This window comes from Paralichthys olivaceus, chromosome 2 (genome assembly GCF_024713975.1).
Source record: "Paralichthys olivaceus isolate ysfri-2021 chromosome 2, ASM2471397v2, whole genome shotgun sequence".
Lineage (NCBI taxonomy): Eukaryota > Metazoa > Chordata > Actinopteri > Pleuronectiformes > Paralichthyidae > Paralichthys > Paralichthys olivaceus.
In genome coordinates this window covers 24,617,657-24,630,204 of record NC_091094.1, presented here as the reverse complement: position 1 = coordinate 24,630,204, position 12,548 = coordinate 24,617,657, and the positions used below count along the sequence as shown (strand labels likewise).

Here is a 12,548-nt window from a genome sequence, read left to right as displayed (position 1 = left end):
AGCAGGGTCAGGATTGCTATGACTAGCAACAATGCTTATGAGAGAGAACAACAACAGTACAGCAAACAATGAGCTGGAAGCTGCTACTGCAGATTGTGGTGAGACCACGTGTTATACATTTTATTAATTGTTAACTGCAACACTGCAACAAGAAAGTATGTCTTGATTAGTACTGAAAAATCCACTACCCTACATTTTTAATAAGGAAATAGTCCTTCATGAAGATTTCAGAGAGCTCTGCACCAAGTCTGTTTCAGAACACACATCACAATCTGGGCACATAACGTTAACTCCAATAAGCTCACTTCAAATAGAAAGTCTGATCTCTGTTGACTTGTTATAAGGTGCACAGACCAGGTTTCTGATCATATAATCATGTGACTGACACTGAACTGACTGGTTCACATGACAGCCCTTTGTTGGATGTGGGTTTAAGGGTTTGATTGACGCGAGACTCCCCAAGGGCAGGTATGGTTGCACAACAAGCTACAGAGGAACCTCCTGGCTTTTGAAGATAGGGAAGATGACAAGACTAAGTCTCTGTTAACATTTGGAGCATTAACTCACCATCATCATCCTGTGCATGCTTTGTCAGCTCACATGTTGTGACTTGACGTGTGCCTAATGACTTCAGCTTTGGATTGAACATTATCTCGGCCCATGTGGACAGGTTAGCTGGTGCGGTTAAGAGGTAAACAGGCTTCAAATGTTTTCCTCTCTCTGAGGTTAGGTCAGGCTGTAGCTCAGAAAAACGGGCTTATCAGAGTGCAGCTTGAATCTGCCGTCTGGGGTCATCGATGCTTGCTGGTCCAAAAAAGAGAATTGAAATGTAATTTCTGATGCCCTTTCTCTGTCTCAGCTGGGGGATGAGGATTTAATCTTTTGCTCTTCAGGAGAACATTTATTCTGTGTGATTGCTGTATGAACTGATGCTGCAAACGCAGGAGTGAAGCCTTGATCAGTCAGTGATTAAAAGTTCCTTCTTCTTTTCTGCAGAGAAAAGCAAAGCGGCAGAGAAAGAACCTTACTAATTGAGTGCTCCTTTGGCCTTGGCTGATATAAGGGGGGGGCGATAAATGCCTGCGGCTCATGAAAGTCTTTAGCAGCATGATTAAACACTGAAGGTGTATGTGTGTTTGTGCCTGTGTAAGTCACTGTGTGTGTGTACGTGAAGGCCCAGTTCAGTATTGCCAGAGATGCTTGAAGTTTGCCCAACAAGGCCACAGGAGTGCACTGCACTGTATCAACCTTTCATACTCCTGATTCCACTCTGACTGATGTGATACCAGCTGGCAAAAATACTGTCAGCATTAATAAGCAGCTGCTGTGTGGTATTCAGGCTAGTGAGGATCACTGTCAGCTCTCTGCACCACAGGCAGCACACAACTACCTCGCCTCCTGCAAACACCTGTTTATGTGTATGTGCAGCGATCAAAGTAGCAAATGGTATCAACCCCCATCCCTGTGTGTAAGCTTCCAAATCTGCCAATATTTATTTTTGCTCCTGTGTTTTGATTGGATTTATGTCCTTAGACGATCTGTCAGTGTGGCTCTGGGGATGTCAGAGCCTGGTTAGCTGGTCCATCACTTTGCTCCCGATTGTAATATCTAGGCGACTGCTGGTTCACTCAATGAGCCCAGACAACAGCGATTGCTGGCTGGTCTATTTTTCTACTACATCTCAGTGACTTTGATGAAAGCCTGAACTTTAGTTTTCCACCACCGTGAAGTTGTTTCCAAATGTATTAGATGGTTTGCAATGAAATCAGTTTTGCACCTTGTGCCATTATTATTAATATTATCAAACTCCTGCAAAATAAATAACATTTATCTGCTTTATTATTGTGTTTGGTAGCAATGGTTTTCCTGCCAACACGCTTAACTAAGATAATCAACATGCTAGCATTGTCACTGTGAACATGGTAGCATGTTGAGCATTTAGCTTAAAGCACCACTGTACGACTGCTGGCATTTAGAATTTCCATCATGTCACATCATCACAGTTTTGATGGGTGTTTATGAGCATGACACTAAAAACAATTGTAACTGTGTCGTAATGGATTGTGTTGTTTTATTGTTCTACCTTCTGGATGCAGTAAACCCCCCTTAACAGTACTTTAGTTATTTTCTGAATCATTCAGCCATTATCAAGCCAACCCTTTAATTACTGATTATTGAGCAGATGTTAAAATGGGTTATTTAACCTCTTATCTTCCTTAGTATTGGCAAAGCTGACAAAGTGTTCTGACAAAATGAAACAGACAGCCCCAAAACCTGTGCAAGTATTTTATAGTAACAAATTATTATTATAAATATTAGTTAGATTTTTTGTTGTGTTTGTACTGTAGTACATACATATTATCCAATGACAAATAAAGACTTAAACTGGGAAGTACTAATTTCAAATAATTGGATTAATCTACAACTGATGTGACAGTGGTTTTATATGACAACACTCTGTTAGACTTGGTGTCAGCTGATCGTGGACTATGATTACAACAAGACTGCTTGATATACAATATGTCGACTCAGACTTTTTTTGTAGTTTTCCCTCACTCTTGTTGAGGGTTAAGGGCAGAGGATGTCACACCTAGCCCTATGAGACTAATCCTGATTTGTGAATATGGGCTATAGAAATAAAATTTGATTGATTGATTGATTGACTTGTATCAGAGAAAGAGAAGAGGATGACAACAGACAGGTATTCTAACAGTGTGGGGTTTCTGAGCCTATAGACGGTTGTTATTTTGTCATTTTGCACTTTCCTTTAGTTCTCGATGTGGATCCTCACTCCTCTCAGTCTGTCAACTGTGCGAAGACCTAGACATTATTATCAATAGTTCATTAAAAGGATAAAACTGATACAACAGATTCCATGGAACTTTTTTTTCATGCAATATTGTACTTTAACTTGTAAACAGTTCCACATTTTTTTGCAGGGTCAGATATTGAATATGAATATTTTCTCTCTTCATTGCTGAACCTCCAGTCAACACGATCCACAGGTGCTGTTACAAGAGAGACAGTGTACACTGAACCACTGATGAGATGCTCTCATAGCCAAATCAGAAATAGGGTCCCTATTGGTGAAGCGGTTCACTGCATGATTGGATATGATGAGATCAGATAGGTATCTGGCTGCCAGTGATTTTGCGACACAATGAACACAACAGATGCTTGAATTAAATCTGCTCTACACACGTTTGAACGCCTCAGCTGGAGAGGGCTCACTTGCTTTATTCAACCATATGGAGAGGCTTTCATTAGGAACATTGACAGCAATTAGAGCAGAGTGCGACACCGGGGTGTGCATCAACCATGTTTCCAGCTGCCCTCTGTGAATTCTGCCTTCTGTTTTTCAGAACTGGTTGGACCCCTCCAAGGAGATCAAGAAGCAGATGCGCAGTGAGTGTCTTTTCCAAGTCACTGAGATGATAAATATAAATAAAATTTAATTGGAAAAGCCGTAAATCACATTTTCTTGCAAATGAAGTGATGCAAATTTTTATGTCAAGTTATTAGATACAATTCCGTCTGACTTTTAATTATAATTTTGTGCAATACGTCCTAAGACAAACATATTATTGAACATCCACTTACTCTCTTCTCAGACTCTCCATGGAACTTTGCCTTCGCAGTCAAGTTCTACCCTCCAGACCCCTCCCAGCTCACTGAGGATATCACCAGGTAGAACAGACACACACACACACACACACACACACACACACACACACTCTCTCTCTCTCTCTCTCTCTCTCTCTCTCTCTCTCTCTCTCTCACACACACACACACATATAGTCAACAGTTGTAACTCTCCTGTCTGCGCTACCAGATGCTCTTCACAGTAAATGAAAGCAGAAATTGTTGACATATGTCATTTTCACCTTTGTCATTTTCCTAAAGATAAGTGTTTACATGAAAGCAGTGTAACAATTTACGAGGCATATTTGCCCATCTGTCAAAGCAACCCAAATCCCTCTCTCCTTTTTAAAGATTCAACCTTAAATGCCACTAACTGCTGTGGATTAACTATGCTGAATACTTGTTGGAGCTTGCCTTGGCTCAGACTTGTTTGACTGCCAACACCCTCCTCCCCTTTTGTTTCGTCTGACAGATACTACCTATGTCTGCAGCTGAGGGATGACATGCTGTCAGGTCGACTGCCTTGCTCGTTCGTCACTCACGCCCTACTGGGCTCCTACTCCGTTCAAGCCGAGCTGGGAGACTATGACCAGGAGGACCACGGCTCCGACTATGTCAGCGATTTCCGCTTTGCCCCGAATCAGACTCGCGAGCTGGAGGAGAGGGTGATGGAGCTCCATCGAAACTACAAGTACCGGACTTACTGTTCTTTCAATCAGATTTTCATCAGTGAACAAATCTCCTGGGTTTATGGGTTGATGAGTTTTACGTTGTGTCGAAACATTCCCTCATGCACATGGCAGATAGATGCCACCATATTACTGCACAATCTGCCATTGAGACGTTGACTGTGTCAGGTCTTGACAGTGTGAGAACACTTCCACTCAGTTAGAGGGCCTACACGATGCTCTTATTTGGCTTTGCTTTTTGGCGTGCAATCAAACATAACGCTTGGGGGGATGGATGCAACGAATTAAGAAATGAATTTATCAAGCATATTACCAAGATAATTCTGTTCCCACAGTGCAAGATTATGGGTTTATTATTTGAGAGGGCCTGTTGATGTTGGTTACAGATATTAACGTTATTCTGCCTGCAGGGGGATGACTCCAGCAGAGGCTGAAATTAACTTCTTGGAGAATGCGAAGAAACTGTCCATGTACGGTGTGGACCTCCACCATGCTAAGGTCGACTCTTCCTCAAATTGTTTCATATCATTTTATTTGAATGAAATTACAATAGTCTTCTCGGATACATACAGTGTTTCTCATGAATAATTTCTGCCTGTGTTCTGCCCCATGTTTGCTGCAGGATTCTGAAGGGATTGAAATAATGCTCGGCGTCTGTGCCAATGGTCTGCTGATTTACAGAGATAGGCTGAGAATCAACCGCTTTGCCTGGCCAAAGATCCTAAAGATCTCTTATAAGAGGAGCAACTTTTACATCAAGATACGACCTGGAGAGGTATGCTTTGTGGGGAAGGATAATTAAAGGGACACTCTATCAATTTTACACATTAAGATTCATTTAAGTGCTGTTCAATAAAAAAAGAAGTTGTTTAATGCCAACCGTAGTGTTAAAGGAGCTTTCTCATCATCTCACTTTGTGGAAATAACCTGCATGATCATAATGATGGCCTCATAGTGATGCTGTCTTGGTCACCTGGCCTGAAAACTAATAACTTATACCAGAAAGCCTGTGGTGCCCACTGTGGGCATGGTACTTGAAAGAAGTGAGAGGTAACTAAAAGTTAAGATTGAGACCTCTCTCAGTTCTTTATGTTAAAAATGAAACTACAGTAAGAAGCCTAGTTTAGCTTAGTTTATCTTGAAGAAATGCCTCCTTTCGCCACTGGTTGCCTGGCAACCTTAAAGCGATGATATATGTTGCCATATACAATCCTTGATAGAACCACAAATAATAGTTTTTTCTCTGGTTTTAAGATGGATTAAATCAATGTTTATGTAGGGAGCTTTAGAGCTGGCAGATTGTTTACCTTTGGACAGACGCAGGCTAGCAGTTTCCCAACCTTTATCTAATCATTGTGCCGAGCATGGAGCCTTTCCTAAAACATCAAATTATTCCTTTTCCTTCACCATATAATGCGCAACAAATGAAAGTGCAGACAGTAAATCCTCTGTCTTATAGCTCCAGTGTGGCTCCTCTGCACGGTCAGGATCTCTGATAGAGTCAGAGCTGGATGTTGTTTGCTCTAGTTTTTGTATGGATTCAATAAATAACTAATAACATGTTACATTGTGAGTGTTAGAGCTGCTTATAGGCAAATTTTGTTAACTGTGGACTGAACCAGGTTTCTAGTCTTAATGCAGAGTTAACCACCCGGCCCCAGCTAAAATTTAAGAGTAGACTGGGAATGAGAATAAGCAATATTCCCCAAATTTCTAACCCTTCCTTTACCAGTGAGCCATTATCTCCCGTTTTTAATACAACATAGCTAATGTTAAGCTGTTAAGTTTTAAAAGCCACAACAGAAATGAACGTGTGGTCAGTTTTCTGAGCAGCAGACTGTAAATCCTCCTTCTTGTACCTCCGGCGTTTGTGCGGTCAGGCTCTATTCTCTCGTCCTCCTCATTGTCCTGTGCAGCGCTGCAGCTTATCCTCCATGCTGAGCCTCAGTGCGACAGGCTGTCTGGGCCAGACCCAGTCAAGTGACAGAGCCGCACAGTGAGCCTGTGATGGAGCCAAATAAAGAGCCCCTTTACCAGAGCTGCTGCAGCTGCAGTCAAAATAGTGGGATAGAGTGTAAATATAGAGCCATGAAACACTTTTCATTACAAATGCTCCCAGTGACTGAACATTGGATGCGTAATTGACTTTATCCGCTCTTTTTGTCGGGTCGGCAAAGTCCATGTTGTAATGTTGTTAATGCGTTAATGCTCATATATTGACATGCATATTATGCCAGTTCTCTGCTTCATTGACTGGGTTCAGTGTTCATGCTGGTATGAGATGTCGTAAATATCCTTGATTTGTTATGAATGTTATTGATTTCCCTAAACTGAGGTCCAGCTCGAAATACACACACACACACACACACATACACACACACACACACACACACACACATACACATACACATACACACACACACACACACATTTTCTTACCTTTCTCTCTGTCTCCCTGTTCCCTCTCTCCCCTCCAGTACGAGCAGTTTGAAAGTACAATTGGTTTTAAGCTTCCCCACCACAGAGCTGCCAAGAGGCTGTGGAAGGTCTGCATTGAGCATCACACTTTCTTCCGGTAAGAATCGATCTGCCCTCTTGGTTGGAGGGTTTCGTGTTCAATGAGTATCAAGGCAAAGGAAACATTTTCCATTCATACAGCTTCAACAGGTGCAACCACACTCATCTTCATTGTACAGTGCTCTGTGAAAAATGCGATAGTCTTTTTGCAGTGCATGTTTCTTTCATGGCAACCTTGACTTTGTTATATGACGATAAGGTGGAAGAGTGTGAAATAAAATGGAGCCAGCATCACTTGCATAGATGAAGTGCTTTAAGGGATAGTTCAGCCAAAAATTTAAATTCAATCATTATCTACTCACCGTTATGGTGATGGAGGGGTGGGTGAAGTGTTTGAATCCACAAATCACTTTGGAGTTTCAGGGGTAGTGTTGCAGCCAAATCCAATACAATTGACATAAATGGTGATCACTTGTTCAAATTAAAATTAACAGAAAAAATTATAATTGTGGACATTTAGTCTTTTTTTGTGTTTTTTTTATTTCATTTTCTTTTTTTTCTAGTTGTTGTTTTTATCTCACCTCTCCATGTAAATTAGATTTCTATTTTGGTGATTGCAAAAATCATAATAGACTATTAATCTTTAAAAAAATAATGATGAACATATCTCTTCTAAACCACACATCTGATCATAAAGTGAAGAAAAAGCTTGTCAAAAATATTTTTTGAGCGTAGAAAAAACAGCATGGGAAATGTATCTGCAGAAGTTAGCTTGAAATCCACTGTCAATAAAGAACGTTTGAAAATATTTTAAATCCCTGTGTTCACCCTTCTGCTTTTTGCTATATGGTGTAAATAGTATGATAGAGTATGTGGTCAAGAATGTCCCACCATTGCCATTGTTGTTTCTACAGGCTGGTATCTCCAGAGCCACCCCCTAAGGGATTCTTGGTGATGGGTTCAAAGTTCAGATACAGTGGAAGGACACAGGCTCAAACCAGACAGGCCAGCTCGCTCATCGACCGGCCTGCTCCACACTTTGAACGCTCCGCCAGCAAGAGGTACCTGCTGTCCAGGAGCTTGGACGGAGGTGAGTGGTGCATCCAATCGATCTGCGCATGGACGGTCTTAAGATTGTACTTGTTTTCAAGCCCAGTGCAGCAACCCTATAAGGACAATAAAAGAGAAGATGAACATTGAGGGAAATACACATTTTTGCTTCACTGCTTTCTTGCAGAGTTTTGGTTAGCTTAGCTTAGCAGAAAGACTAGATATTGGAAACAGCTGGTTTAAGTCTGGCCAAAGGTAAAAACTTTCACCTACCAGCAAAGCTCACAAGTTTACATGTCATATGTCCTTTGATTAAGATGCAAAAACTAAAGTGGAAAAATACAGGTTGTGGTTTTTGTGGTATAGGAAGTCGCAGTTGATAGTCCTGCACATACATTTTTACAGTTTGGTTTGTGGTTTTGGATTGAGCCATGCTTTTCCAATTTGACACCATCTCCACTGCCACCAGCTTCTATGCTAAGCTATAACCGTCTGAAGCTTCTTATTCCAGAGACAGATATGAGAGTAATTTCAATATCCCACCTTTTTCTCAACATGACAGACAATGAGTGTACTTCCCAAAATCAGTCAAACTCTAACCCCAAATCAAATGAACTCACCTCTTCTTACTCACAGAGTTCTCACGGCCAGTCTCAGCCATGTGTGAGAACCACGACGGCCTATCCCACCGCAGCGCCAGTGAGCAGCGGCGCCTCCACAGCCCCTCCATGGACGAGCAGGAGACCGAGCTGGAGCCCAGCTTGGAGCAGGACGAGGACGACAAGGACCTTGACCAGGGCACAGAGTCTGAGCAGGACAAAGACGTTGATGGCAACATCAGTCCAAGCCGAAAGAAAGAGATCATGGTAGTAAAGATTTCCTGACAGAGTGTGACTTTTTTGGGATTTCCACTTTGCTAAACTTTATAAAAAAGTATAAAGAGCTTCAGTAACTTGAAGAGAACTCCAAACTTGGTGCAGGGAAATCTCGGATTGCAGGGGTGCTGATGCAAACAGGTGCAGTGCAAGCTTCTATAGGCCAAGCTTATCCAACACGGGCATAACGCTGTGGTGGCTTTGGTGGATTTAGCGTTTACTAACTCTTCTCCTTTCACTCCTATTCACTCAGGCTTATATGCTTACACTGCACTGCTCATAAATCCTGCTAACAGCTTTACAGTCTTTAACCCTTTCTCATTATGCTGAGAGTTGCAGACTACAGCCTAGCCCTCGGTTGCTAACATGCTATTTCTTATTTGATTTTTTTCAACTCTCGCTGGCCATAAGGAGGAGGCTGGGTCACCAGCTGACAGTAAACAGGAGGTATTTGGTGTCTGGTGATTTGGACTCTATCGTGTCTGTTTGTCTGTCTAATTGTTTCTCACTCTCTCCACTGGGTTTGTCCCGTTTACTCGTGGCTGTCAAAAGCTGTGATGCACCGCACCACATAAACAAGTGATACTGTGAAGGTTGTGCCTGGACTCATTTGTCATGGCTGAGCATCCCAGCAAACATTTGACAGACAGCGTGATTAGCACAGTGGGGGACAGGGTTAAAGTGAAGCACTGATCAAAAAAAAGGGGACATCTTTACAAAGCCTTAGAAATGGATTAAGATTACAAACAGAAGCCTCAACTAGAACAAAGGTTGTTTACATTCATTAAGTCCAAAATGTCTACTGGGATGTATTTTCAGACCATTTCCAAAGTTGTCTTGGCATGATGTGAAACGGCCAAATGTAGCCTTGCAGTCTGTCTGTCTGTCTGTCTGCCTCCCTGACTGACTCATCTTCTACCATCCTGTCTCTGCACCTGACCTCCTTCCTGCACTCTCTAAACCCTGCACTCGTCACCTCTGACCCCTCTGTCGCCCGCACTCCTGCCCTAACTCAGCTCTCTCAGTTGGACCAGGAGGCCACTCCTCGGCACAAACAGGAGGTACAGGTTCCTGCCATTGGCCTTTGTGCTTTTCTTCATGTGTGACACTGTCCCTGTGCACCTCTACTCCTCAGAGGTTTTTACAGATTTGCATTTGCCTGCCTCGGATCAAGGGATATTCCCTATAGGCTATTTCTTCTGTGAAATGTCACGGATTTACTTTTCCTGTGGCAGCCCTGGGCACAGTACACTTTGAAGCTTTGAAAGTCTCCAGTGAAATACCTATCTGTTAAGAGACCTTCTTCACTAAATGCCTATGAAGCATGCATGTTCCCACATTCTGCTTTAGCCAGTGGTGGAGGAAGTACTCACATCATTTAGTTACTATAAATAAAAATATTCAAGCAAGTTGGAACAATATTTAACTATAAATAAAAGTCAATTTAAATTTATTTTACTTAATATAATTTACTAAAATTATCAAAAATCTAGTTGTAGAAATCGACACTGTAGAAAGAAGAATGTGAATCTGAATTTCTCTGCCTCCATCTACTTCATCATCATTATTCAGGCAACTCTAAGTAGCACATGGTAAATTAATTTTAACAGCAATATTCACCATATCTTCTTCACAAAAATGCAGCTTAAAGCCAACCAGAGGAATGATAAACATTTGATTTTGGACATTTTTATTCTATTTTCTATCTGGTCTTAGGTGAATTTAGATCAGCTTGAAAAGCAGCATTATAAAGAAAGGTCTTGTGCTGTACATTGTACATGGTGAGATGAAGTAATACTTTAGGATAAAAACATTACCAGTGCAATGAAATGATGTTGACTGCACTGTTGCTGTACTATAAAAGTCCTGAAAATCAGCTTCATACTGTCAGTGTTCACATGATCGAGCCAGAGTCAGATTTATTTTTAGAGCACATTAAAATCAACAGGAGCTGAGGCATAGTCCTTTACAATCCCAGCAAAGGAAGGCAGCACAAACATGGTCAAAATGAAAAAGAAAGAAACTGTGCACTCATCGGATTTATTCAGATGTGAATTGAAATTGAGTCTTATATACACTAAAATAGATAAGGCTGTTTTTTCCCCTCATATTTAAGTCCTTACTCATTAGTTATAATTATTAAATGTAATGGAAATACTTAGTTTGATTTGAAACTTAAATACACTTTACCTCGTTAGATACTTAATAGCATTATTAGATTGTTAGTGCTGTTGCATCAAACCTTAAACCATATGTAAATGCCATGGCTGGTCGAGCTGTACTTTCTATACACTTAAGTAGATCAGTGTTTCTTACCCTTCCAAATGGTCACGAGATAAGTTGAGGGGTTGTACACAATAACTAAAGTGGCTTCATGTTTTGCTATTTTCCTGTGAAATATTGTTTTATTCGATCTCTTTAGATCTTGAACAGTTAATTCAAAGAAACCACCTTAGTAGCTGAGAGAGCGAAATGTCAAGTAATGGAGCCCAAATAGACGCCCAAAATGTTTGGAGCCACTGCTTTAATGTTTAGCAACCAACTGTATTTTATAATCCTGTTAATTGTTTTTAATATAAACTCTGTATAAAAGTAACTATAGCTGTCAGATAACTGAATGATACATCGAAAGTTTAGCGACGTATATACATGAGTAAATTATTGAAGTTACTTTCCACCACTGACTGTCATCATTTCAAAAAACAAAAGCAAATGTTGTGCACATTTTGTGTTCATATATGTCTTAACAATTACTGCAACTACAGTTGTTCTTTAGCAGTTCCCATGACGTGTCCTCTCCTGTGTATTTGTATATTGTACCTCACATCTTGTTAGTTAATGCATATAAGATGAAAATGAAACACGTTCTAATGAAAAGGATGTCGATGTCCTGCTGTTGGCTGCATTTTCTCTTACCCTCATGTTTTTCCTCCTGCAGTTCCTGGACAAGTCTCAGGACGTCTTGCTGAAGCACCAGGCCAGCATCAATGAGCTGAAGAGAGCCCTGAGGGAACCCAACAGCAAGCTGATGAACCGTGAGAAGCGTCTGTCTTCAACCTCCCCGACCAGCACACCAGAGAAGAAGGCTGTGAGTCGGGCTGGGGGTTGGGGTGGGGTTGGGGATCTGTGTGCGTCAAGGTCCGCTATGTCAATATCTCAAATCTAGAAACCTCTGATGCTTGACATTCCATTTAAGGCCATTGCTGTTCCTGTCTGGCAGCTGACATTTAGAGTTCCTTTTTTTTTTTGACTCGAGGAAAAGCAGAATTGTTTTTTTTATTTTGTATCCTTTAATTATTGTCTTTGAAAATGTCAAGTTTGAAGATAAATTGTAACGCTATGACTGTAAAAAATGGCAAGTGAACATTAGTGAAGATAGTTGTGGTTATTTGATCTTTATCAGTGTTTTCTCATAAGCAGTTCAAACAGATAATCTCCTGTGCAAACACAATGCTGGAACAGGAACAAACATAAAAACCTGCAGTTTATTTTAAGATGCGTTTGTAATGATGTGCATTCTTCCTGTCTCTGGTGCACCATAACAAGTCTGTCAATATCTCAGAGGAACGTGAAGATGACTGAGCGCAGAAGTAAACATCTCAATGAGATGCCTTTCAAGATGTTTTTCAGATCCACTCAGTGTGAGGTACTTGAGGAATGATTATCAGTTATCTTCTTTTTTTCCAACTCCTCGCCAAAGTTTTCTTTTTTCCGGATCAGCTTTTGATCACATTTTAGTATTTGGATTTTGAAAATACGGCACATTCTGGAGTTT

At 41.0% G+C, this 12,548-nt stretch overlaps 1 protein-coding gene across 10 annotated transcripts in view; it reads left to right on the top strand.

The window, feature by feature from the left end:
- The window catches only part of LOC109629245 (band 4.1-like protein 1), a 74,477-nt gene that overhangs the window by 48,779 nt on the left and 13,150 nt on the right, over nt 1–12,548 (top strand). For 6 of the 10 annotated variants that reach the window (XM_020086862.2, XM_020086858.2, XM_020086864.2 and 3 more), the window contains exons 5-15: nt 3,363–3,405; nt 3,612–3,687; nt 4,115–4,333; nt 4,742–4,829; nt 4,954–5,106; nt 6,809–6,906; nt 7,763–7,938; nt 8,535–8,764; nt 9,185–9,220; nt 9,790–9,834; nt 11,712–11,861. In XM_020086862.2, the coding sequence (XP_019942421.2) occupies nt 3,363–3,405; nt 3,612–3,687; nt 4,115–4,333; nt 4,742–4,829; nt 4,954–5,106; nt 6,809–6,906; nt 7,763–7,938; nt 8,535–8,764; nt 9,185–9,220; nt 9,790–9,834; nt 11,712–11,861 (1,314 nt within the window). The remainder of the gene's footprint in view (nt 1–3,362; nt 3,406–3,611; nt 3,688–4,114; nt 4,334–4,741; nt 4,830–4,953; nt 5,107–6,808; nt 6,907–7,762; nt 7,939–8,534; nt 8,765–9,184; nt 9,221–9,789; nt 9,835–11,711; nt 11,862–12,548) is intronic. The other 4 variants (XM_020086860.2, XM_020086865.2, XM_069512913.1 and 1 more) reach the window with 3 other exon arrangements.